The sequence below is a fragment of the Sarcophilus harrisii genome, chromosome 4 (genome assembly GCF_902635505.1).
Source record: "Sarcophilus harrisii chromosome 4, mSarHar1.11, whole genome shotgun sequence".
NCBI lineage: Eukaryota > Metazoa > Chordata > Mammalia > Dasyuromorphia > Dasyuridae > Sarcophilus > Sarcophilus harrisii.
The window spans coordinates 433,489,950-433,512,647 of record NC_045429.1 but is presented as its reverse complement, the minus strand read 5'-3'; the positions used below and the strand labels follow the sequence as shown (position 1 = coordinate 433,512,647).

Sequence of the window (22,698 nt, the reverse complement as noted above, 5' to 3'; positions counted from 1 at the left end):
AGCACTTTCTCCCTTTGAAGCTCTAAGTGGTAGAGTCCGGACAGCTAGGTGGCTCCATAGTGCACAGAGTACCAGTCTGAAGTCAGGAAAACCCTTCATGAGTTCAAATCTGGCTCCAGTGTGACTTCATCTTGCCTCAGTTTCCTCATCTGTAAAATGGGGGAAATAATAGCCTCTACCTTCCATGTTGTTATAAGGATAAATTTGTAAAGCAATCTATAAATGGTCAGTTGTACTGTAAAGAATTTTGTAAATCTTAAAGAATTATATAAATGCTGTTGATGGTGAATCATCTTTCAGTCATGTCCAACTCTTTGTGACCCATTGGGAATTTTCTTAGCAAAGAAACAGCAGTGGTTTGTTATTTTCTTCTCAGCTTATTTTACAGATAAGGAAACTAAGGCAGACATGGTTAAGTGACATAGCTAGTAAGTGTCTGAGGCCAGATGCAAACTCAGGAAAGGGGAGTCTTTTTGATCCCTAGCCCAATGCTCTATCCACTGCACTGCACCACCAAGTAGCCCCATAAAAATGCTGACTTATTGTTATTTTGGTCTTTCTTTCCCCAGTGCCTAACCTAGTACCTAGTATACAGCAAGTCCTTAATAAATGTTTATTAATTTATTCATCTCTGGGTATTATGCTACTTCTCATGCAGGTCAAAATTATATTTAATTTTTTGCAACCAAATTGAATATAACTAGTTGCTTTCCTTTTGCTTCATTCTTTACGTACTTCATTAGCTCCTGTGGCCAGGTCACCAGAGAGTTGAGTAAATCTAATTTGGCTGGTCCTGTGGCTCACATTCACCATGACAGAATATTGGTGTCCTTCTGAAGAGACCCCCTCTTTCTCAGGGTTCTTACTGCTAAGCAATGGGGGAAGCGAAGGAGGAGGAAGAAAGAAAAAAGAATGATCTACCCAGAACCTTCCAAATTCACAGTTCTAGAGCTGCTGAATCCCTTCATTGTATATACATTTAACCGAGACAATTGAGGTTAAATGACTTGCCCAAGGTCACACAGCTAGGAAGTATTAAGAGACTATATTTGAACTCAGGACCTCCTGACTTCAGGGTTGTTGCGCTATCCGCTGCACCACCTAGCTGCCCCTGAACCCCTTCATTGAATACATAAGGATATTGAGATTCAGAGAGCTTCAGTGCCCAGCCTGGAGTTACACAACTAGTAAGTATCAGAGTCAGGATTAGAATCTAGGTCTTCTTATACCCTCTGTCCATTATATCATGTTGTTTCTTATCTTCTGGGTCAAGTAGGCAGGTGGTTAATAGCTTATGATTGTGAGCCCCTCTGATCTTGGTCTTCAAGCCAGCTGGGAACTCCCCCCAGAACAAAGTGGAGCATATCCCTTGAAACTGGATGAATGATCTACAGAGGAGTAATGTGGATGGGGGTGACTGGGATTGTACCCTATATGAGGCTTCCTCCCTGCATCAGCCATAGTCCCTGTGCCTCACCATTGGCCACAAATAGCACAAATAGGTTGTGCCCTCGTGTCCCTGCTGTGGCCTGCCTTCCCCTAATTCCTGAAGAGGTGGAGGCTCACTGTGGGCCTTGCTGCCCACATTTGAGGTAGATGGCCATGTGGGTGGCTGCTGCCGCCCCACTGCCCTCAACATAATTTTCTCCACTTCAATAATTACTGATTATCTCTGGATGATTGGCACACACTGTCTGTGAGAAGGAATCCCAGTGTTGGAGTGGTTGATCCTGCCCCTGGGGCAGATAGTCCCCTAAATCCTTTCCTGGCCTAAGTATGTGACCTTGGTCACCAAGGTCAGTGTCTGAGCCCTCACTTTGAACTAGGAGAAAATCTGACTTCCTGCTTAACTTCCCAGTGCTTAACCATACAATCTTGGCATTTCCTGGCTAGATTTCTTTCTTAAAGACCCCAAGCCAATCTGATTCTCATTGGCCACTAGAGGTGGCCCATGCCAAGCCCCATTTGGTCATTGTTTGGGTCCTGATGGACTCAGAATGTAAAAAGCAATCATTTCTGCTCTGGTCAGAAACCCTAAGGGTCTTCCCCTCCCAGATTCATTTATTTATTTAGGGTTTGTTTATTTGTTTGCCTCAGTCTATCTAGCCTTAATCACTGAATGGTTGTGACCTCAATCAAACTCAGATCTGTTGAAGACCTCCACTTAAAAAGTCTCCCTTTTCATCCAGGGCCATCTCTATCTGGCTACTGGACCCAGATGGCCCTGGAGGGGAAAGTGAGATAGGTGACCTTGGACATCCTCCCTCACTTAAATCCAATTCATTTGGATGTCATGGTAACACTTCCCTGATGTCTTGGTCCTCTTAGAGAATGAAGGACAAACAACAATGACAAGCCAGAGGGTATTAAGATGACTATTTCAGCAAAGTACAAGGGGTCTTTGGAGTTCATGCCCCTCCAGTTTCTGAACCCCAAGATGGTTTTGATCTCCCCTGAAAATGCAATGGGAAAAGGATAAATGCCAAGCCCAGGGACCAAGATCAATTGCCTTCTCTCTTCCAACTTTTTTTGTGTTTGTAGATCAGCAACTAACTGCCCCACATTAAAATTCAATTAAATTAATTAAATCTGACCTTCAGAGCTGATGTTGATTTTTCATTGTGGGATTTAAACAGTGTCATTGGTCACCCAGAAGAGAATGAAACTCCTGTGCCTTTTAGTTGTGCCAAGATCAAGGACCTGTTGAGTAAAGAGCAGGGAGGGAAAATTCCTGCCATCAGGTGCTCTGGAAGTCTGGGCAGGAAGGCAATCAATGCCCTTTGACTGCTGAAGTTCCCAGCGCCCCTCTGTTCTCATTATGCAGAGCTCCCTTTCCTTTTCTCCCACCCTATCCCAAAGTCCCCAGTTCTTTGTGGCTTTGCAATATCATTACTTCAAGTCTGGTTTTCTTTTCTTCCTCTTAGGTAGAGAAGCTTGTGAAATACTTGGACCCAAATGACATGGGGAGAATCAACTTTAAGGATTTCTGCCATGGGGTGTTCGCCATGAAAGGTGAGGCTTGGAGGAAAGGTTGGCAGGTGGCTGTCAGCAGGAGGCCCCATTCATTTACAGAGAAAACAGCTGGCTGAAGAATTTGACGTTATATTTGTGGGAAAATGGGTCTAGATTTATGGGGAAATGCTCTAGCCTGGTGCAACTTTTCTCGCCACTGTAGCTCCTTGAATGCCTTGCTTTTTGAACTAATTATCTGCTCTGGCAGACTAGAAAAAAAGTGAGGCACATCAGTGGGGGATTATAAATTTTTGGATTTTTTTTTTAAGTAAATGTAGAGCCTGGGAGCCCCAGGTATCTTGACCTTACTGAATCCTCATAAGATCCCTGCAAGGTGGAAAGGATAGTCATGTAAAAAATCATGTCAAAATTATAACATAGAAAAGGTGCAGAAAAGACATCATTTATCATTTTATTACCAAAAAAAAAAATAACATTTGGTTTAGAAGAACAAATTGTAGTCATTGAGGTTCCCTTCCAGCAAAGTCTCTCCTGAATATCTTAAGATCATACAAGATTTCCTTGTTAAATGGAATCATAGAGAGAACTGTCCAATAATCTAATCTGATTATCAGTGTCAAGTTAGTCATGAAATAGAGAGGCAAATGCTTGCCAAAGATATTTGTCACTTGATTATGCAAGACCCAAATAAAACAGATTCCGAAGAGGAAAGGGATTCTGAATCTGGGATCCATGAACATGTGTAAAATTGTCGGTGTCGCTAGGTGGCACCATAGTGTGTAGAGTGCTGAGCCTATAGTCAGAAAACTTAATTTCCAGAGTTCAAATCCAGCCTCAGATACTTACTGGTGTCTGGGAAAGTCATTTAACCCTCCTTACCTCAGTTTTTTCATCTGTAAAATGAACTGGAGAAGGAAATGGCAAATCTCTGCAGTCTGTTGAGAAGATCCCAAATGGAATCACTTAGAATTGGACACAAGTGACAAGAGGGACCAACACCAAATCTGATTGTATTTCAATATTACTTATTTCCTTTGTAATTCTATGCATTTTATTTTATGCATTTAAAAATATTACTCTGAGAAGGAGCTCAAAGAGATTACTAGGTTGTCACCAAAAGATCCATGACACACATAAAAGGGTTTTAGATGGCCATCTCCTCCTGTTTGTGGGGTGATTGCATTAACTTCCTTATTGCTGCAGGCTATTCTTAGTGAGATCTGAAGTTACTACAAAGCTATCTGACCAATATGACAAATGTCTATTATCTGTTTTGATACATTTGGATGGTTGACTAGATGGCTAGGCTTGGTAAGGGAAAACCTAAGTTTAAATCTGGCATTGGGATACTTACCAGTCATGTGACCCTGGGCAACTTAACCTCTGTTTGCCTCAGTTTCCTTTACTGTAAAATGGGAATGGTAATAGCACCTGCATCCTAGGGTTATTGTAAGGATAAATGAGATAATATGTTTTATTATAGCTTTTTATTTACAAGATATATGCATGGGTAATTTTTCAGCTTTGACCCTTGCAAAATCTTCTATTCCAACTTTTCCCCTCCTTGAGATAATATTCTTAAAAGCACTTTTCAAACCTCCAAGTACAATATCATTGTTGTTTTTATTAGAATAACTGAGTATGTGTTGGGCATGTAAGATAGATGCTTTAGATGTTCAGTGAACTGAGCACAGAAATGATTAGGAAGAAGTCTGGACTGCTTGGGGGAAATTGTGCAGCGCCCCGAATAATCCCAAGCTGCTCCCTACTATGAAAGCCTGTCATTTTCAAACAAATAGTTGTATTAAACTCCTGGTTGGGCTGCATGTGAGCAAATATTGGAATACCACTATCTCTGAAGAAGAGAAAATATTTGTAACAGATATAATAGGTAAAAATATAATATCTAAAATTTATAAGGAACTAATAAACTTTGTTGCTGTTTAGTTATTTTTTCAATCATGATCCCTTTTTGGGGGTTTTCTTAACAACGATACTGGAGTGATTTGCCATTTCCTTCTCTAGCTTTTTTACAGATGAGGAAACTGAGTTAAATAACAGTTATATGATTGGCCCAGAATTATATAAACTAGTAAGTGTCTGAAGTTAGGTTTGAACTCAGATCCTCCTTATTCTCGGTCCAGCACTCTAGACACTATGGCATCAACTCACTGCCCTGAACTACTAAAATTACCAAAGGTTAACTGAATATCCCAGGGGGGAAATGGCTAAAGAATGGAAACAAAGTATTTACGGAGGAAAGGTTCTGTCAGTAGTCTCTTGAAAAAGATGTTTAATCTCGTTGGCAATCTTGAAATCATGAGTTCACAGGTCTAGACCTAAAAGAGACTTGTCCTCTCATTTTACAGGTGAGGACAATCTGTAGGATTGTTTGAGTGCAGTTGTGATCCAATGTCTTTTTCCAAGATCAAATAGGTAAATAAGTGTGGGATTGGGCAGAAGGTTGAATTTAAGTCCTTTCATTCTAAAATGTTTTTTCTGTTGTATTATAAATTATAATAACATTTGGAGGGAGAAAAAAAAGGGCTCACCTGAACTCTCCCCCAAACCCATCCAAACAAATTTAAATAATGACTTAAACAAATTCTGAAAGGGCAGAACCCACAAAAAAGATGGAATGAGACAATTTTCTAACCCAAGACAACTTAGAAGCTTGGCAGAAATGTCTGTTGCACTGGACTAAGAGTGGAGCTACTAGGGCTTATAATAAGCTCCTTTTCTTTTCTGGCATTTTCCAGCTTTTATAGTTTGGAAGAACATTCTCACCTCTGTGGTTCATTGGTCTGCTTGCTCCCTTGGTACTAAGCGTCCCTTCAGTGAGGGCACAGCTAAGTCAGCTTCTCAGGGAATAGGTACAGTCCAGTGCAAGCTATGCCCCAGCAAAACCAGGAACAGGCTTTGGGCGCAACTGAATCAAGGAGTGGCAGTGGCAGTTTCCAGATCTTTCAGCCCACAGATGGTAAGGGGATTGTTGGACAGTTAGTCAGAAGGAGATTTCAAGGTCTCTTTGGCAGGACTATGTTGCTTTGTCCATACTCAGATCCAGAATACAGTTCTAGGTCACAGAGGAGGAGCATTAACACATTAGAATTTATAGCTATAGCGGAGAAAAGACCCTTGTCACAGTTCCAGAGTAGAAAAGAATGCTTTGTATTGGTCTACCTGCCATCTAGGGGAGGGGGTGGGGGGAAGGAGGGAAAAAATTGGAACAGAAGATTTTGCAAGGGTCAGTGCTGAAAAATTATCCACGTGTATGTCTTGTAAATAAAAAGTTATAATAAAAAAACATAAATTTAAGAAAAAGAAAAGAATGCTTGTGGTCACTCACAGACCAGAGCACAGGCCAGGAGAGTAGTAAACACACGTATTCTTAGATCATCCCACTTGAGAAGAACTGAAAGATTCCTAGAAGTATCTTGGAAAACAACTGCACAAAATCCCTCACAAAAGCTTGGGACAGTGTACGCTCCACTCTGGAAAAAGATATAAAATGAATTGGATAGTTCTGCACCTATTAAAACGATCCCTTGGTTTCTGTCATCTTTGTTGTTGGCAGGATTGGTTTATTTGTTTTCCGAATATTGAACCATAGTGCTTCCCTAGTATAAATACAACTTTGTTTTCTTGAATTTCTTGACATATTGCTGTAGTCTGCTTAATAGACACTTGTGAAATGATTCTTGACTCCTGTTCAGGAAAAGCTGGATACAGAAATGAGTTAGAAGGAGAAGTTGGAGATGATTTTAATCTCCTCATTCAACCCTTTGGGAATTGAGGAACTGTTCCATAGCACAGCTTCCACTTCTGCTTCTTTCCTCTTCTATTTCCCACCTCTATTCTTCCCCATGCCTCCAAATTTAAACCCCAAGTTAGACTGTTGCTCTTTCTCATGACTTGTTTGTGTATCCTCAGGGTGTGAAGAAGTGCTGAAGGATGTGCTGGCCATGGAAAGCACAGCTGCTCTGCAGTATGAACCTGAGATCGGAGACTATGAAGATCAGGTAAGAGCTGGGTGTGATCTCACCGGAGCTATAGGATTGGCCTCTTCTTGGGGGAGCATCTCTGGGGCTTATGGCTCCTTTTCTTTATTGGTGTTTTTCAGCTTTCATAGTTTGGAGAAACATTCTCTTTCCTTTGTTTCACTGGGCTCGGCTTGCTCCCTTGGTACCCAGCATCCCTTCGGTGAGGGGACAGCTAGGTCGACTTCTCAGTGAATAGGTCCTGCTGGCCTGAGGTCTCCAGCACTTCAAATAATCAGGGTCTCACCCTTGTGGTCTCAGACAGAGCCAACCCCATCGCTCCCAGGAAACAGGTTGCATGAGTTTAATGAAGTGCCCAGGTCATATAACCCATAGATAACTAAAGGCAATAGATACCTAATGTAGTACTGGAATTCAGGTCTTCCTTCCACCTACAAGCAGTAAGACTGAATCAAAGAATTTTATCCATATTTTATATGGATGAAAAGTTAGACTAGAAGCTTTTATGGAAATATTTTGTATAACTTCACATGTGATTTATTAATGGCAACTGGGTGTGGGGATAAGGGAGAAAATCTGGAACTCAAAATTTTTAAAAACAAATGTAAAAAAACGTTTTCAATGTAATTGGGCAAAAATATTAAATAAATAGAAAAACATGGGGGGAAATGACTGGGAAAAAAAGTTAGGCTTGAACCAAGATCTGAAAGCCTTCGAGTGCTAAATGGAGGAATTTGTGTATAATTCTAAAGGTAGTAGAGAGCCACTGACTTTTACTGAACAGGTGAGTGACATCATCAACCATGTGCTTTAGGAAAATCTCTTTTTGCAGTTGAGTGGTGGATGTATTGGTGAAGGGAGAGGAGGCAAGGAAACCAGTTAGGGAGACAAGAATAAGCATTTATAAAGCATCTACTATGTGCTAAGCACTGGGCTAAGGGCTTTCTAATTATCTTGTTAGATCTCATCACAATTCTGGGAGGTAGAGGCCATTATTATCCCCATTTTATTGATGAGGAAATTAAGGCAATCAGAGGTTAGGAGATTTGCCTAGGATTTCACGGTCGGTGCTGAGGCCAGAATTGAATTCCAATCTTTTTCAAATCTTTATTCATTGTACCATCCAGCTGCCTATAAAAAGTTATTGCAATGGGTCTCGGCTCTAGCTTCTTAAACTATGGCTTATGACCCCATATGAGGTTTCATAATTGAATGCGGGGATCATAAAGTTATGATTTGTTATCAGTAAATGTTTATATGTTTATTAAATATTCATATTATATGTTTAATTTAATTATCTTATATTAACTGTTTATATTAGTAATTGTCATGTACCTATTTATATTCATATATATCATATAATATTACATAGTATACATTGTTGGTAGAGTTATGAACTGATCAAACCATTCTGAAGAGCAATTTGGAACTCTGCCCAAAGGGCTATTAAACTGTGCCATATCCTTTGATTCAGTGATGTCTCTACTGGGTCTGTGTCCCAAAGAGATCATAAAAAAGGGAAAAGGTCCCACATGTGCCAGAATGTTTGTGGCAGCTCTCTTTGTAGTGATAAGGAAATGGAAGCTGAGTGGATGCCCATCAATTGGAGAATAGCTGAATAAGTTATGGCACATAAATGTTATGGAATATTATTGTTCTGTAAGAAATGATCAGGAGGGTATTTTTTAGAGAGTCCTGGAGAGACTCACATGAACTGATTCTGACTGAAGTGAGTAGAACTAAGAGAACATTATATACAGTAGCAACAAGGTTATACAATGATCAATTCTGATGGATGTGGCTCTTTTCAACAATAAGGTGATTCAGGCCAGTTCCAGTTAGAGATGGAGGGAGTCATCTGCACCCAGAGTGAGAACTATGGAGACTGAATGTGGATCACAACATAGTATTTTCACCTTTTTTTGTTGTTTGCTTTTTTTCTCATTTTTCTTTCCTTTTTTGATCTGATTTTTCTTGTGCAGTGTGATAAATGTGGAAATATGTATAGAAGCTATAGAAGAATAGCACATATTGAATTAGTTGGTATCTGCGGGAGGGGTGGGGAGAAGGGAGAGAGAAAAATTTGGAACTCAAGGTTTTGCAAGAGTAAATATTGAAAACTATCTTTGCGTGTATTTTAAAAATAAAAAGCTATTTTAAAACATAACATAATGTTATATCATGTAATTATATAATCTTATATTTATATATTTTATATATCTACATACCCAGGTCCATGTAAAAATTTCTCAGCCCAAAAGGGGTCATGAGTGGGAAAAGTTTAGCAGCTCTGGCTAAGCAAGCAGTGAAGAAGGTTTGTAAAGTCCTTGGTTGACCTTAATATCCTATGTAAATGCCAGCTGTTATTATTGTTGTAGCTACTATCTTTGCAATCTTCTCATTTTATTTGCTGACCTTGTCCTGAGAGACAAGCCTCTATTCTGCAATTATTCTTTATTGAGTATTGGATGAATTACATGCAGATAGTTGTTTGTTGTTGTTGTTGTTGTTGTTTTAATTTTTTTAATTGAACAAAGTAATGAGATGGAAGCTCCTTGTACAGTGAAAGAGCTTCTCTATGCTTTCACCCACTAAGCTTTGTGCGTATAATGGGGAGAATTGGAAGCTAAGACTGGAAAAGTGGGTACTGCTGCTTTGAATAACGGACAAGGAAGTTTGGGTTTTATTTGAAGTCACGAGGAAACGCTGAAGGGGGTGACAGAATCATTGATTTTTAGAGCTGGAAGAGACTTTTGCAACTACTGAGCATGATCCCCTCCTTTCATAGATAAGGAAACTGAGGCACAGAAGGGATTGTGACTTGACTTAAGTCACACAGTGAAAAAGTGTCAGAGGCACTGTCTATCTACTGCCTTCTCCGATGCTAGGAAAGTCAGCCTGCTGTGCACTGGAGGTGTGGAGGCCAGTTAGGAGATGGTTGCATTTTTTAAAAAAGAAAGAAGGGTGGGGCAGCTAGGCAGCAAAGTGGATAGAGCACCAGCCCTGAACTTAGAAGGACCTGAGTTTGAATCTGACCTCAGGCACTTAACACTTCCTGGTTGTGTAACCTTGGGCAAGTCACTTAACCCCAATTGCCTTAGCAAAAAAAAAAAAAAAAAAAAAAAAAAAAAAAAAGGGGGAGATGGGGAGCATTTCAGGAAAATTAACCAGCATATCTATCGAATCTGAAAGCATCCAGTAATCCATCCTCATAGTCACCTACCTCTGCCAGGAGCAAAGGAAGGATAATTTTTCTCAGACTCTAACTTGGTAATCTGTTCAGTTTCAGTGATATTCTTGTTCTCTAAAATTCACTTTTTAGGTTTTTCTTTCTTCATTTTAAGACTTTGATTTTTTATTTTTATTTATTTATTTACAAATTTACATCTTAACTGAGCAGAGCTTGGAGCTGTTGTTATCCATTTACCTTTCAGTAATAATGAGGGCTCCAAGAGACGGAAGAGACCATTAGGCACGGGATATCTGAGTTGACAAGAATCACTACCTACCAAAATCAATAGACCAGAACAAGCTTGGGGGGAGGGGGGGAAGCCAACCAATTTTCTCGTGGTTTAATGATTCCTTCTGACTCCTGTACAAAGATCCTGTCATCTCCTCATATCTCCTAGTGTTTAACCAAGTACGTGCTCAATAAGTATTTTTTATTGCTATTGAAATGTCCTTTAGCTTCCATCTGGACCTAGATGGGCAAGTCCTTTCCCAGCTCTGGCCTCCATTTCCCTCCTCTATAAGGTCAAGGCAGTTGGGACCAGCCCTGGCTTTGGAGTCAGAGGATCTGAGTTCAAATTCTGCCTCCATCACTGTGATGTTAGGCAAGGCAATCTCTGGGCTACAATTCCTTCATTTGAAAAACAAGGGGTTTAGGTTTAATCCCATTAAAGGCAGCTCTAACTCTATGATGCAATCAAATGACAAGATGGTCCCTGGGATCTCTCTGGCTCTCCCTTTCTCTCTGTATGTGTCCTTCTCTCTCTCTCTCTCTCTCTCTCTCTCTCTCTCTCTCTCTCTGTCTCTGTCTCTCTGTCTTTCTCTCTTTCTCTGTCTCTCTGTCTCTCTCTCTCTCTCTCTTTCTGTCTCTGTTTCTCTCTGTCTTTGTCTCTGTCTCTCTGTCTCTCTCTCTGTCTCTCTCTCTCTCTCTCTCTCTCTCTCTCTCTCTCTCTCTGGCTTAAGTGACCCAGCTATTAAGTATCTGAGACCGAATTTGAATTTGGATCCTCCTGACTCCAGAGCCGGCATTGTAGCTACAGGATCACCTAACTGCCCTTCCTTGGGTTTCTGACATTCTGGGATTATCCTGGGTCAGTTGGGTCTCCGTTTATTGAGAAGGATGCAGATTTGTGACGGAGACCGGGGTAGGGCTGGATGGTGAGAGTGCTGGTTGTGGATTCCCGAGTGGCCACTAGGGGCCAGTATGAGGCAGAAGGAGCAAAGGCTGAAGCTGGGAATGTCTCCGAGCTGCTTCTGCAGGAACTGGGGCTGAAAGTCTGGAGGCCTGTCTCCTGAGGGAATGCAAACAGGGAGGTTATTTTGGGCTCTTCCTGGGAAAAAGACCTGCTAACAAGAGCACAAGTGTCAGACTCAATGTCGCTGCTCTTCACACACACACACACACACACACACACACAATCTCTGTCTCTCTCTTCCCCTCTCCCCCTCTCTCCTTGTCTCCCTCTCTCTGTCTCCCCTTTCTCTCTCTCCCTTTCCCCATTTCCCTCTCACCCTCTCTTTCTCTCCCTTTCCTTCTTTCTCTTTCTCTCTCCCTCCCTTCTTCTCTCTCTCCCTACCTTCCTCTCTGTGTGTGTCTTTCTCTATTTCTCTTTTCCTCTCTCTCTCTCTCTCTCTCTCTCTCTCTCTCTCTCTCTGTCTCTCTCGTCTCTTTCTCTCTCTCTCTTTCCTTTCTCTCTCTGTCTCTCTCTCTCTCTCTGTCTCTCTCCTCTCTCTCTGTCTCTCTCTCTCTCTCTCTCTCCTCTCTCTCTCCTCTCTCTCTCTCTCTCTCTCTCTCTCTCTCTGTCCCCTCTCTGTCCCTCTCTGTCTCTCTCCTTTCTCTGTCTCTCCTTTCTCTCTCTGTCTCTTTCTCTCTCTCTCTCTCTCTCCTTTCTCTGTCTCTCCTCTCTCTCTCTCTCTCTCTCTCTCTCTCTCTCTCTCTCTCTCTCTTCTCTCTCTCCTCTCTCTCCCTCTCTCTTCTTTCTCTCTCTCCCCCTCCCTTTTTTCTCTCTCTCCCCTCTCTCTCGCCTTTCTCTCTCCTTTCTCTCCCCTTTCCCTCTTCTCTTCCTCCTTCCCCTCTCACTGTCTCTGTCTGTCTGTCTATCTCTCTCAACTTTTTCCTCTTTAAACATTTTTTTGCTGAGATTCTGACAGAGAGAAATAAAAATGTGGAAGAAAAATCATACTGATTCTTGAATTGATATATCAGTCATTCAACAAACATTTATGAGTCCCTAGTATGGCTTGGGCACATTTTTTGTTGTCATTCAGTCATATCTGACTCTTCGTAACCACATTTGGAGTTTTCTTGGCCAAGATACTGGAGTGGTTTGCTGTTTTCTTTACCAACTGATTTTATGGATGTGGAAACTGAAGCAAGCAGGATTTAAATAACTTGTCAAAGTCACATAACTAGTAAGACCTTGAGACCAGATTGTGAGTCTTTCAGACCCCAGCGTTCCATTACGGTGCCACCTAGCAATCCCAATTAGGCATATTAGTCCTTAATAAAATAAAAGTTTGTTGATTGACTCAAGTCATCTCCAGTCTTCCTGATCTATATCTTGCCACTGGAACCAGATGGATCTGGAGGGGAAAGTGAGGCAGCTGACCTTGCACAGCCCTCCCCCACTTAAATCCAATTTACTTGCATGTCATGATATCACCTCCCTGATGTCATGGTCCTCTTCAAGAAAGGACAAACCCAGCCAGCACCTTAGAAGTCAAGGAAGAAGATGGGTTTAGGGAGGAGAACATATTTTGTGTTTGTAACTTTCTAAATTAATTGACACCTCATTGTTTAACTTCACTTGGGGCCTCTGATCTCCTTTTTGGGGCTAATTCTGTAAGTCTTGATCAGAGTCCTCTTCTATTATCTCATTAGTGGAAATACTAGGAGTTTGAATTTAGAGTTGGGAGGAACCTTAGGTCTCGTTCACCTCCCTCATTTGACAGAGGGAGAAACTGAGGCATTAGGAAATGAAGTGACTTGTTCAAAATCAAACCGGTAATAATAGAGCCAGGATTTGAATCAAAATCCTCTTTACGAGATACAATAAGTCAGCAAACATTTAGTAAGTGCCTGCTATGAGGCAGACACTCTTCTAGGCAAAAATTAAGCAGGTCTCATGGAGTTCACATCTTATCTGAGGAATCAACTTGTATAAATATGTCCAAAGTGAATTAAAACAAGGAAATTCTGAGCATTTATTAAGCACCTACTCTGTCCTAGGCACTTCACTTGTTTCACTCAAGAGCTTTGATTTTTCTTTCTGTAAATGGAAGCAATAGAGATATCTGAGGATCAGGGAATCAAGATGAGAATCAGAGGAAAGAGATGACCTCAGTATATCTTCAAATGGGTTTGTCTGAGTATTCACGTATGGAATTGTGGGGAAGTAAGAGAGATGTGATCTGGGCCATCATTGCCAGGCAAACACAGCAGCTCCTCAACTTCCAGAGATCTCAGCAGAGCAATGACAGTCTGGAGACGCCTCCTGGTTCTCAATCCCTGTGCCAACCAACTCAAAATGATGGGGCCTGATGGTGAATGGGTTGAGGGAAAGAAGAAGGGGAGAGGATGTGATTGTCAGAACCTCACTGAACCAAATGAATTGGGTCATGTCTGGGGATAGCTTTGGGATCCCAGCTGGTTTGCTGCTTTGAAATTTGTTCCAGGAGCAATTAGAGAGGCCTGTTGAAGGAACCCGTTCTTGGTAACAAGGGAAGGGGGTGGGAGTGGTAATGGGAGGACAATGACAGAGCAGCTGGCTGGGCAACAAATGCCAACACAGAGAGTGCTCGTGGGTCCTGGCAAATGCTGAGAGTCTGAGGGTTTGGGGGAGATGGAAGGAAGGGCAGGGTTGTAAGAAATCCAAGTCGCAGTCCCACTCCTCATGAATTTTCAATCTTGTAGGACATTATATGAAGAGGGTCATTTGGGCTGAAAATTGTGTGGGAGCTATGACTCAAAAGCTCTGGGTTTATGGATCACTGAGTCTATCCTCTTCCTCCTTTCTTAAACTCCAGCCTTAATTCATCTATGGAATTAGACTGCTATGGGAAACTGGTCCATGTATATGACCTAGACTGAGATGTCAACATATGGGCTGATATATGAGGTACACTATAGAAGTATGACTTCCCTTTTGTCTGCATAATCACTGTTTATTATGGTTTAGAAGATGGGAGGTGATTTGTCCAAAGACATATAAATAATAAATAAATAAAACTAATAAACAGTTGAACACAATACCACTTATCTCATTTCTTTAAAAAAATCTTTTTATTTCTTTTGTTTTTGCATCACCTTCATTTTCTGAGTATACTCCTCCCCCTCCTCTATCCAGAAAGTAATTTACTATAATAAAAAATTAATAAGAGAAAAAGAAAGAAAAAGGCATTTGTATAGTGCCTACTGTGTACCAGATATACAGTAAGCATTATAAATATTATCTCATTTGAGCCTTCCAACAGACCTGCAAGATGTTGTTATCCCCATTTTATAGTTGAAAATACTGAGGCAGACCCAGGTTAAGTGATTGTCCAAGGTCACATAGTTAGTAGGGTCTGAGGCTGTATTTAAATTCATGGCTTCCTAAGCCTTGACCTAGTACCCATGTACTATGGCTCCCCTTAGTTGCCTCTAATAAAAGAAAGAACAAAAGGATTTCTCAAAATTAACCAAATATGAATATTCCACACCTATAGTCTCCTATTTTGGCAAAGAAAGGAGCAAGGTTAAAAATTCTCAACTACTTTTGGGGCCAGAGTTGGTCATTGATTCCACAGTGTTAAATTTTGTTTCTGGACTTTTTTTTGTTCTTTTAGCTTACCTCCTCCCTCCTCTCTCTTTTCCTCTCTCTCTCTCTCTCTCTCTCTCTCTCTCTCTCTCTCTCTCTCTCTCCCTCCTTTCTCTCTCTTTCTGTCTCTTTTTCTCTCTTCCTCCTTTCTCTCTTTCTCTCTCCCCCTCCTTTCTCTCTCTCTCTGTCTCTCTTTGTCTCTCTCCCTCCTTTCTCTCTCTCTGTCTCTCTCCCTCCTCTCTCTCTCTCCTCCTCTCTCTCTCTCTCTCTCTCTCTCTCTCTCTCTCTCTCTCTCTCTCTGTCTTTCTGTCTGTCTCTTTCTCTCTCCCTTTCCCTCTCTCTCTCTTTCTGTTTCTGTATATATACACACATACACATACAAATGTCTCAAACGGTTTTATAAAATTATAACCATGAAAACAACCTGGTACTGGCTAAGAAATAAGAGTGACAGATTAATATAATAATTTAGGCACATAATACTTAGTAATTTAGTGCTTGAAAATTAGTGCTTGAAAAACTCACAGATTCAAGATTTTGGGAAAACAAACCACTAGTTGACAAAAATTGATGAGAAAATTGAAAAACAGTTTGGCAGAAACTAGATATAGACAAATATCTTACACGATAAACAAAGGTAGGTTCAAAATGGGTACATAATTTAGACATGAAAGTGATATCATAAACAAATTAGAGGAACATGGAATATTTTACTGTCAGATATCTGGAGAAGGGAAGAATTTATGACCAAATGAGAGATAGAGAGCATTATGGGATATAAAATGGATAATCACATCAAATTAAAAGTTTGTGAAACAAAACCAATGTAGCCACGATTACAAGGAAAGAAGGAAACTAGGGGGAAAGTTTAAGCCACTCTGATAAAGGTCCCATTTCTCAAATGTATGGAGAATTAAGTCAAATTTATAAAAATAAGAGTTATTCCTCAGTTGATAAGTGGTCAAAGGATATGAACAGACAATTTTCAGAAGATGAAATCAAAACTATATTCATGTGAAAAATACTCTGAATCACTATTGATTAGAGAAATACAAATTAAAACAATTTTGATCCTCCTCAGATTGGCTAATATGACAGAAAAGGAAAAGGATGAGTGTTGGAAGGGATGTATAAAAAATAGCCTTGTTGATGGAGCTGTGAATTGATTCACCCATTCTAGAGAACAATTTGGGCTCATTTACAAGTTTAAATGCCTATAAGACTATACATACCCTTTGACTCATCAATACCCCTACAAGGTTTATATTCCAAAAAGATCAAAAAATTGGGAAAAGATCTATATATACCAAAAAAAAAAAAAATAGCAGCTTTTTTTTTTTTGGTAGTGGCAAAGAATTGGAAATATAGAGGATGCCCATCAATTGGGAAATGGCTGAACAAGTTGTGGTATATGGTTTTAATGGAATGCTATTGTACCATAAGAAATGATAAGTAAGTTATGCTCTGATAAACCTGGAAAGATTTACATGAACTGGTGCAAAATGAAATGAACAGAACTAGGAGAACATTGTATACAGTAACAACAATATGTATGATAATCAGATGTGAGTGACTTAGCTATTCTGTTCAGTACAGTGATTGAAGGCAATTCTGAAAGACTTATGATGAAAAATGCTCCCTACCGCCAGAGAAAGAATAGTCAAGTCTGAATGTAGACTAAAGCATCCTTTTTAAAAACTTGCCTTATTGTTTTTGTTGTTCTAGTGTTTTTTTTTTAACAACATGGCTAACAGGGACATGTTTTATATGACTATAATATATATCAAATTTCTTAACTTCTTAAGAGAGGGGAAGGAGGGAGGGAATGAAGAGGAAACTCAACATTTTTAATAGTGAATGTTAAAAATTTTGTTTACATATAATTGAGAAAAATAATAATTTAAAAAGAAGAAAAATAAGGAGCTATATGCATATTTTAAATTGTTACAAAAGTTATCAATTTTATAAAAAACTAGGTCATTGAAAAGAAGGCTTTTTGCAAAATTCTGTGATAATGTGAGTACTAAGCATACGATTTATTTTTGTTATTATGAAACAAGATTACTTTCTTATGTCTCATTTCAAAGAGTGTTTATACTAAAAGAAGACATCACCATTTTTCTTAGCGATGATAGTAAAAATAAAGAAAATTTGTTTTCTAATAATAGCTGACATTTCTATAGCACTTATTCTGTGCCAGGCACCATGCTAAGAAATTTACAATAATTATCTAACTTGATCTTCACAGCAACTCTGGGAGATAGTTGCTATTATTATCTTCATTTTACAGATAAGGAAATTGAGGTAAACAGAGGTGAAGTGACTTGTTAAAGGCATATATCTAGTAAATGTCTGAGGCTAGATTTAAACTTAAGTCAAATGAGTCATTATTCTATCCACTATACCATTTAGCTGAATTTTCTTCTGAATCTTAACTATCTGATGGATATTTTTGAAATACTCAGTGCTCTAATTGAATCAGTGAAAGGTCTTCAAATTCAGTTTACCCAGAAATTAAGTGATCGCACTTAAGAAAAAAATTAGAAATATATATAATAAGTTTACAAATAATGTTTTATTTATTTCCCAATTTTAAAAGAGCTTGTCCTGTAATGACAGAGAGAGTAGTAAAGTCCTGCTTGTTAATTATTTGAAAGTCTACAGAAGCAATCTTTGTATTTTAAAGACCTAGATCTGAGTGGCTAAGAAACCAGTTGGTACGTTGGATCATCCACTTGAACAAGAACTGTTAGTATGCCTGTCTTGAGATAGTGCACTAAGACAAGTATGTAAATGCAAAAATCTTATGGTTTTGGTATGGGAGAATAAAATGTTCTCTGGTTCACAAAGCAAAGCAACTAAAAATTTCAGTGCTCCTGTTGCACTGAAATTTGTGTGAAATAGGATTTTCTTATGTAGCTGTTAGAAAGACAAAATATCCATTTCAATTAGTGTTTGAAAGAGAATTATGAGTAGAGATATTAACAGTACCATTTTTTGAGACACTTAGCCCCTCCCTCCCAAACCCACCATTCATGGACCAATTTTATCAAATAACAAATATATATGTCTTGGTTCTTTAAGGGATTCTTAATTTTAGTCTTTCTATTATAACATTATCATGGTAATAATTTTAAAGTTAAACATATAAGAATTGAAAATGATTTTATCAATTAAATGTCACACTTTTAATTTATGTCATGGATTTGCTTATGTATTATTAAAAAAGTATTAAATTCTTGATTTTTGGGGGTAAAGTACAAACTAAGATAAAGAGAAAGTAAAGAGATTGGCAATGTTTAATTTAATAAGGAACTAACAAAATTATCATTTATTAGTGTACTTTTCTGAAACTTTATATTTTATATTTAAAATATTTTATTGATGCTCTGTTTTCCATTCCCCCCCACCTCTACCATTTTTCACTCACTCCAACCCCATCTTTTCAACAGAAGCTCTTCCTTTTAACAAATAAATGTGGCCAAGCTCGACAGGTCAATTTATTGGCCTGATCTGAAAATCTGAAATTGCTTCATCTTCAATCTTTTGAAATCTCAATTGGTCACTGTTTTGAAAGACTTCAGAGTGGTTTTCATTTACTACGTGGTCATTGACAGGTTCTGGTTGTTTTATTCTGCATCAGTAGTGCCTGCAAACTATCTGTGGGGGTTTTTCCTCCAAAATTTCTCATTGTGGCTTTAGGTGAACCCTACTTAGGTGCAGATGGATACAAGGATCAAAGATTATCAGAGTTGTAAGTCACCTCAGAGCTCATCCAGTCCCCTCCAAACCTGAATAGGAGCAGGAAGCCCAAGTTTCCTTCTCTGTGTTCCCTCTTAGCTTTTTAAGACAGAGAAAAAAACTAGGTCAGAGAAAGGGGGAAAAATACTGTGATTGGAAATAGGTTAAAAATATCCACTGTGTGGGAGGAAATGATAAAATTATATATTTTTGTTTAACACCAGGACAGAAAAACCAGAAAGCCAGGAGTGGGTCCTGAAGACCAATTCTGATTTCACCCCAAGAGGCCTAATTCAGAGCAGATTCTTCTGGGAGAAAGTCCTTAATGGAAAAGAAAGTGTAGGGACCTCTCTGAGGCTGCTGGGACTTAATCCGAGTTCAAATGAATTTGATGATTTTGGGAGGGGCAAGGTAAACAGTGGGATAAAAAGAAATTTTTTTTTAAAAATTTAATTTAATTTTTTGTTGTTGCTATTGAGATTAAATGGCTGCTGTTATAGCAGACAGAAATCTGGACTTGGAGTGTAGGAGATCTGCCTTCATATTTTACTTTAAAAGTCCTTTCCTTTTTCAATCAGACGTGTTTTCATTGGTCTAGGGGGTCCCAGTGAGAAAACTCCTTCTCTCAGTTTTGATGGTTGTTCATTTGGCCACTTACCTCTTCTAGAGTTGTCTATGGCAGGTTAATTAATTTGTCCAGGACCATACCACCATGTGTCCAAACTGCTTCTCCTTGGGCATTTTCACTAACTGTGTGCCCATGAACAGCTTTTTTTAACCCTTCAGTTTCCATATCTGTAAAAGGACCAAAAGAAAAATTATACTACCTCCCTCATAGGGCTGTGGTGAAATAGTGTATAGCAGGCATGGAAGTAGAAGAGGGGAGACTGAAGTGGAATCCCACCTATTTTTATCTTGGGTTCCATGTCTCAGGATCTGCTCTCCTCTGGCACCAGAGCAAGCCTCCTGGATCAGATCTCATAAACTCATGATTTTGTAAATTTGTAAACTTTGAAGTTTGCAAATCTTAAAGTATAATATAAATACTAGTTATTAATATTATTATTATTATTATTATTTTGCTGAGGCAATTGGGGTTAAGTGAGTTACCCAGAGTCACACGTCTGAGATCAGATTTGAACTCAGGTGCTCCTGACTTCAGGACTGGTGCTCTATCCACTGCATCACCCATCTGCCCCAATGCTAATTATTATTATTAATTTATAATTCTTTACTTTTACAAAACATGCTTTTATTAATATTTTAGTCTATTTTGTTTCTTCCATCTTTGGGGTATATATCCGATAATGGTATTTTCTGGATCAATGTGACATTTTAGTTATTTTCTTTAATTTATAATCTCCTGAATTGTTGGACCAATTCACAACTCCCCCAACGATTCATTGGGGGGAACATCTTTCAACATTGATAATTTCCATCTCTTGGTATGCTTACAAGTTTCTTGGCTATGAAATGAGATTTCAGAGCTGTTCTGATTTATATTTTTCCTATCATTAGGAGCAACTTTGAAGCAAGGTTTCATATAGTTATTAAGAGTTTGCTGTTCTTTTGGGAACTGTTCCTATCTTTTGATATGGGGCTCAATTTCCTTATTTATAAAATGAGAAGGTTAGACTAGACAACTACATCCCAGTCTAATATTCTGTGATTCCAATTTGAAATTTAAACATTGAATTCCCATGCTGGGCTATCTCAAGGTCTGAATAATGGCTTCATTTTCTTACCTTTGTAATCTAGAGCAGTCCAGGATGGCGAATGGGCAGTGAGTGTCACAGGGAGGCAACCTTGAGTGGAAGGGCCCTAAAAAATGGGAGAAAATAAATCTAGAGGGATTTCAAAGGGCATATAATTCAATTTCCTCATTCTATAGGAAGCTGGGATCCAGGAATGTTAAGTGACCACCTATAGTGATATTGTGTCACAGGGAAGATTTGAACTCAGGTCTTGTGATTCTCAAGGGACAGTTCTTTGTGCCATAATGAGATAGAAAAGTATATGAATAGAATCTTGCCACCTGCAGACTTGTCCCTCTCTCCCATCTACCACCACCACTATACCTGATGCCATGAAGATGGAGATGTCCATGTGCCCCTAAGAGAATAGAGAAGCACAATGTTGGGGGTGGGGGAAAGCTGGATAGGAAGAAGAAGAAGAAGGAGGAGGAGGAGGAGGAGGAGGAGGAGGAGGAGGAGGAGGAGGAGGAGGAGGAGGGGAAGGAAGGAAGGAAGGAAGGAAAGGAAGGAAGGAAGGAAGGAAGGAAGGAAGGAAGGAAGGAAGGAAGGAAGGAAGGAAGGAAGGAAGGAAGGAAGGAAGGAAGGAAGGAAGAGAGGAAGGAAGGGAAAAAGAACTGGATTCAGATCCTGCCTGAGCTGTTTGCAGCCCCTGTGATCTTTGGCAAATGATGTTCCTGCTTCTAAGTCTCAGTTTACTTGTCTGTAAAGGAAAGGAGTTGGGCTGGACACGGTCCCTTGAGAGCCGAGTTCTCTCTAGGGTACAAAGCCTAAAGACATTTATTTTTCTGCCTATAAGGAGCAGAGGCCCCCGGCCCCTCCCCCACTCCTCCTTCCCCTAGGCCATTGTGCCCCAGTCACTGGGCAGCATTTTAAAATTCTGATTTGAAATCAGGTCCTTTGGGATGCGAGGCACACACAGGCCCCACTGTGCTGGCGCGGGCCCCGGCGCTCGGGCAGCCAGCTTCAAGCTGCTGCCTCTCCAGGCATTTTCGGCCCCTTCTGTCAGGAACCTTTTCACAGCCTCGAGGCCTGAGGGGGAGGGGAGTGCTGGGAGATGAGCAGGAAGGGGGGGGGGGCCGGAGCCATTCATGGATTTTTGCTTCTCCTCATTGAGGAACCGATGTTCAGGCAATAGGTTCCTCGGCAATCAGACTGATTATCAGGCCTTTACTGTTTAATTGTTGTGGGGGGAGGGAGTAAAGATGGAGAGGGGAGAGGAAGCTCTCAGAGCCAGTTCCTGCTGCTGCTGCTGCTGGGGAGAGAATAGATTTATATGGCAATTAATTTGCTGACTCAGAGAGAAATGTATATGGGGGGGGGAATCCCCAAGCCCCCAAGCCCATCATTGTGTGCAACAGCTTTCTTGCCTGTTAAACATCTCTCTCCCTCCCTCTTCTTCTTCCTTTTCTTCCCCTTTTTCTCCCTTTCTCCTTTCTCTTTTTTATTTCATCCTCTTCTCTCATTTTTTTCTGTTTCTTCCCATTCCCCTCTTTTTCTCACTTCTCCCCTCTCTCATTCTTTCTCCTTTCTCTTTTCTTTCCTTTTTCTATCTCTTTCTCTTCCCTTCTTCTCACTCCTCCCATCTCTCATTCTTTTTCTTTTCCTTTCTTTTTTCTATTCCTTCCTTTCCCCATCTTCTCCTCACTTTTCCCCTCTCTCATTCTTTCTCTTTTCTCTCTTTTTTCTGTTTCTTCCCCTTCCTCCCTTCTCTTCACTTCTCCCTTCTCTCAATCTTTCTCCTTTCTCTTTTCCTTCTTTTTTCTCTTTCTTTTCTCTTCTTCTCACTCCTCCCCTTTTTCATTCTTTCTCTTTTCTCTCTTATTTTATCTCTTCCTCTTTCCCTCTTCTGCTTACTCCTCCCCTTTCTCATTCTTTCTCCTTTCTCTTTTCTTTCTTCCTCCCACTCCTCTCAATAACTATCATCAGCCCCAATACCAATCTAGTTTTCACTCATTTCTTTCTTGTCTCCCATTCCCTCTTTAAAGTACTGCTGTACGGAGTACAGAGGGGTCCCCTTGACTCCCACTGTAGCAATTGCCCTGTGGGTGAAGAGATGGTGAATTTGGGAATAGGTCAGCCATTCCTGACTCCTCATTGGAATACATGTTGCCACCTAGAACAGTGAAGGAAGAGAGAGTCAAGGCTATCCCCTGTGGCTGTCATAGGGTTTGGGGGGACCAAAGGACCAATTCAGAATCTTTC

At 40.0% G+C, this 22,698-nt stretch overlaps 1 protein-coding gene across 1 annotated transcript in view; it reads left to right on the top strand.

Moving 5' to 3' along the window:
- The window catches only part of RAB11FIP4 (RAB11 family interacting protein 4), a 160,575-nt gene that overhangs the window by 36,416 nt on the left and 101,461 nt on the right, over positions 1-22,698 (top strand). The window contains exons 2-3 of the mRNA XM_031967636.1: positions 2,925-3,012; positions 6,907-6,995. Coding sequence (XP_031823496.1) covers positions 2,925-3,012; positions 6,907-6,995 — 177 coding nt within the window. The remainder of the gene's footprint in view (positions 1-2,924; positions 3,013-6,906; positions 6,996-22,698) is intronic.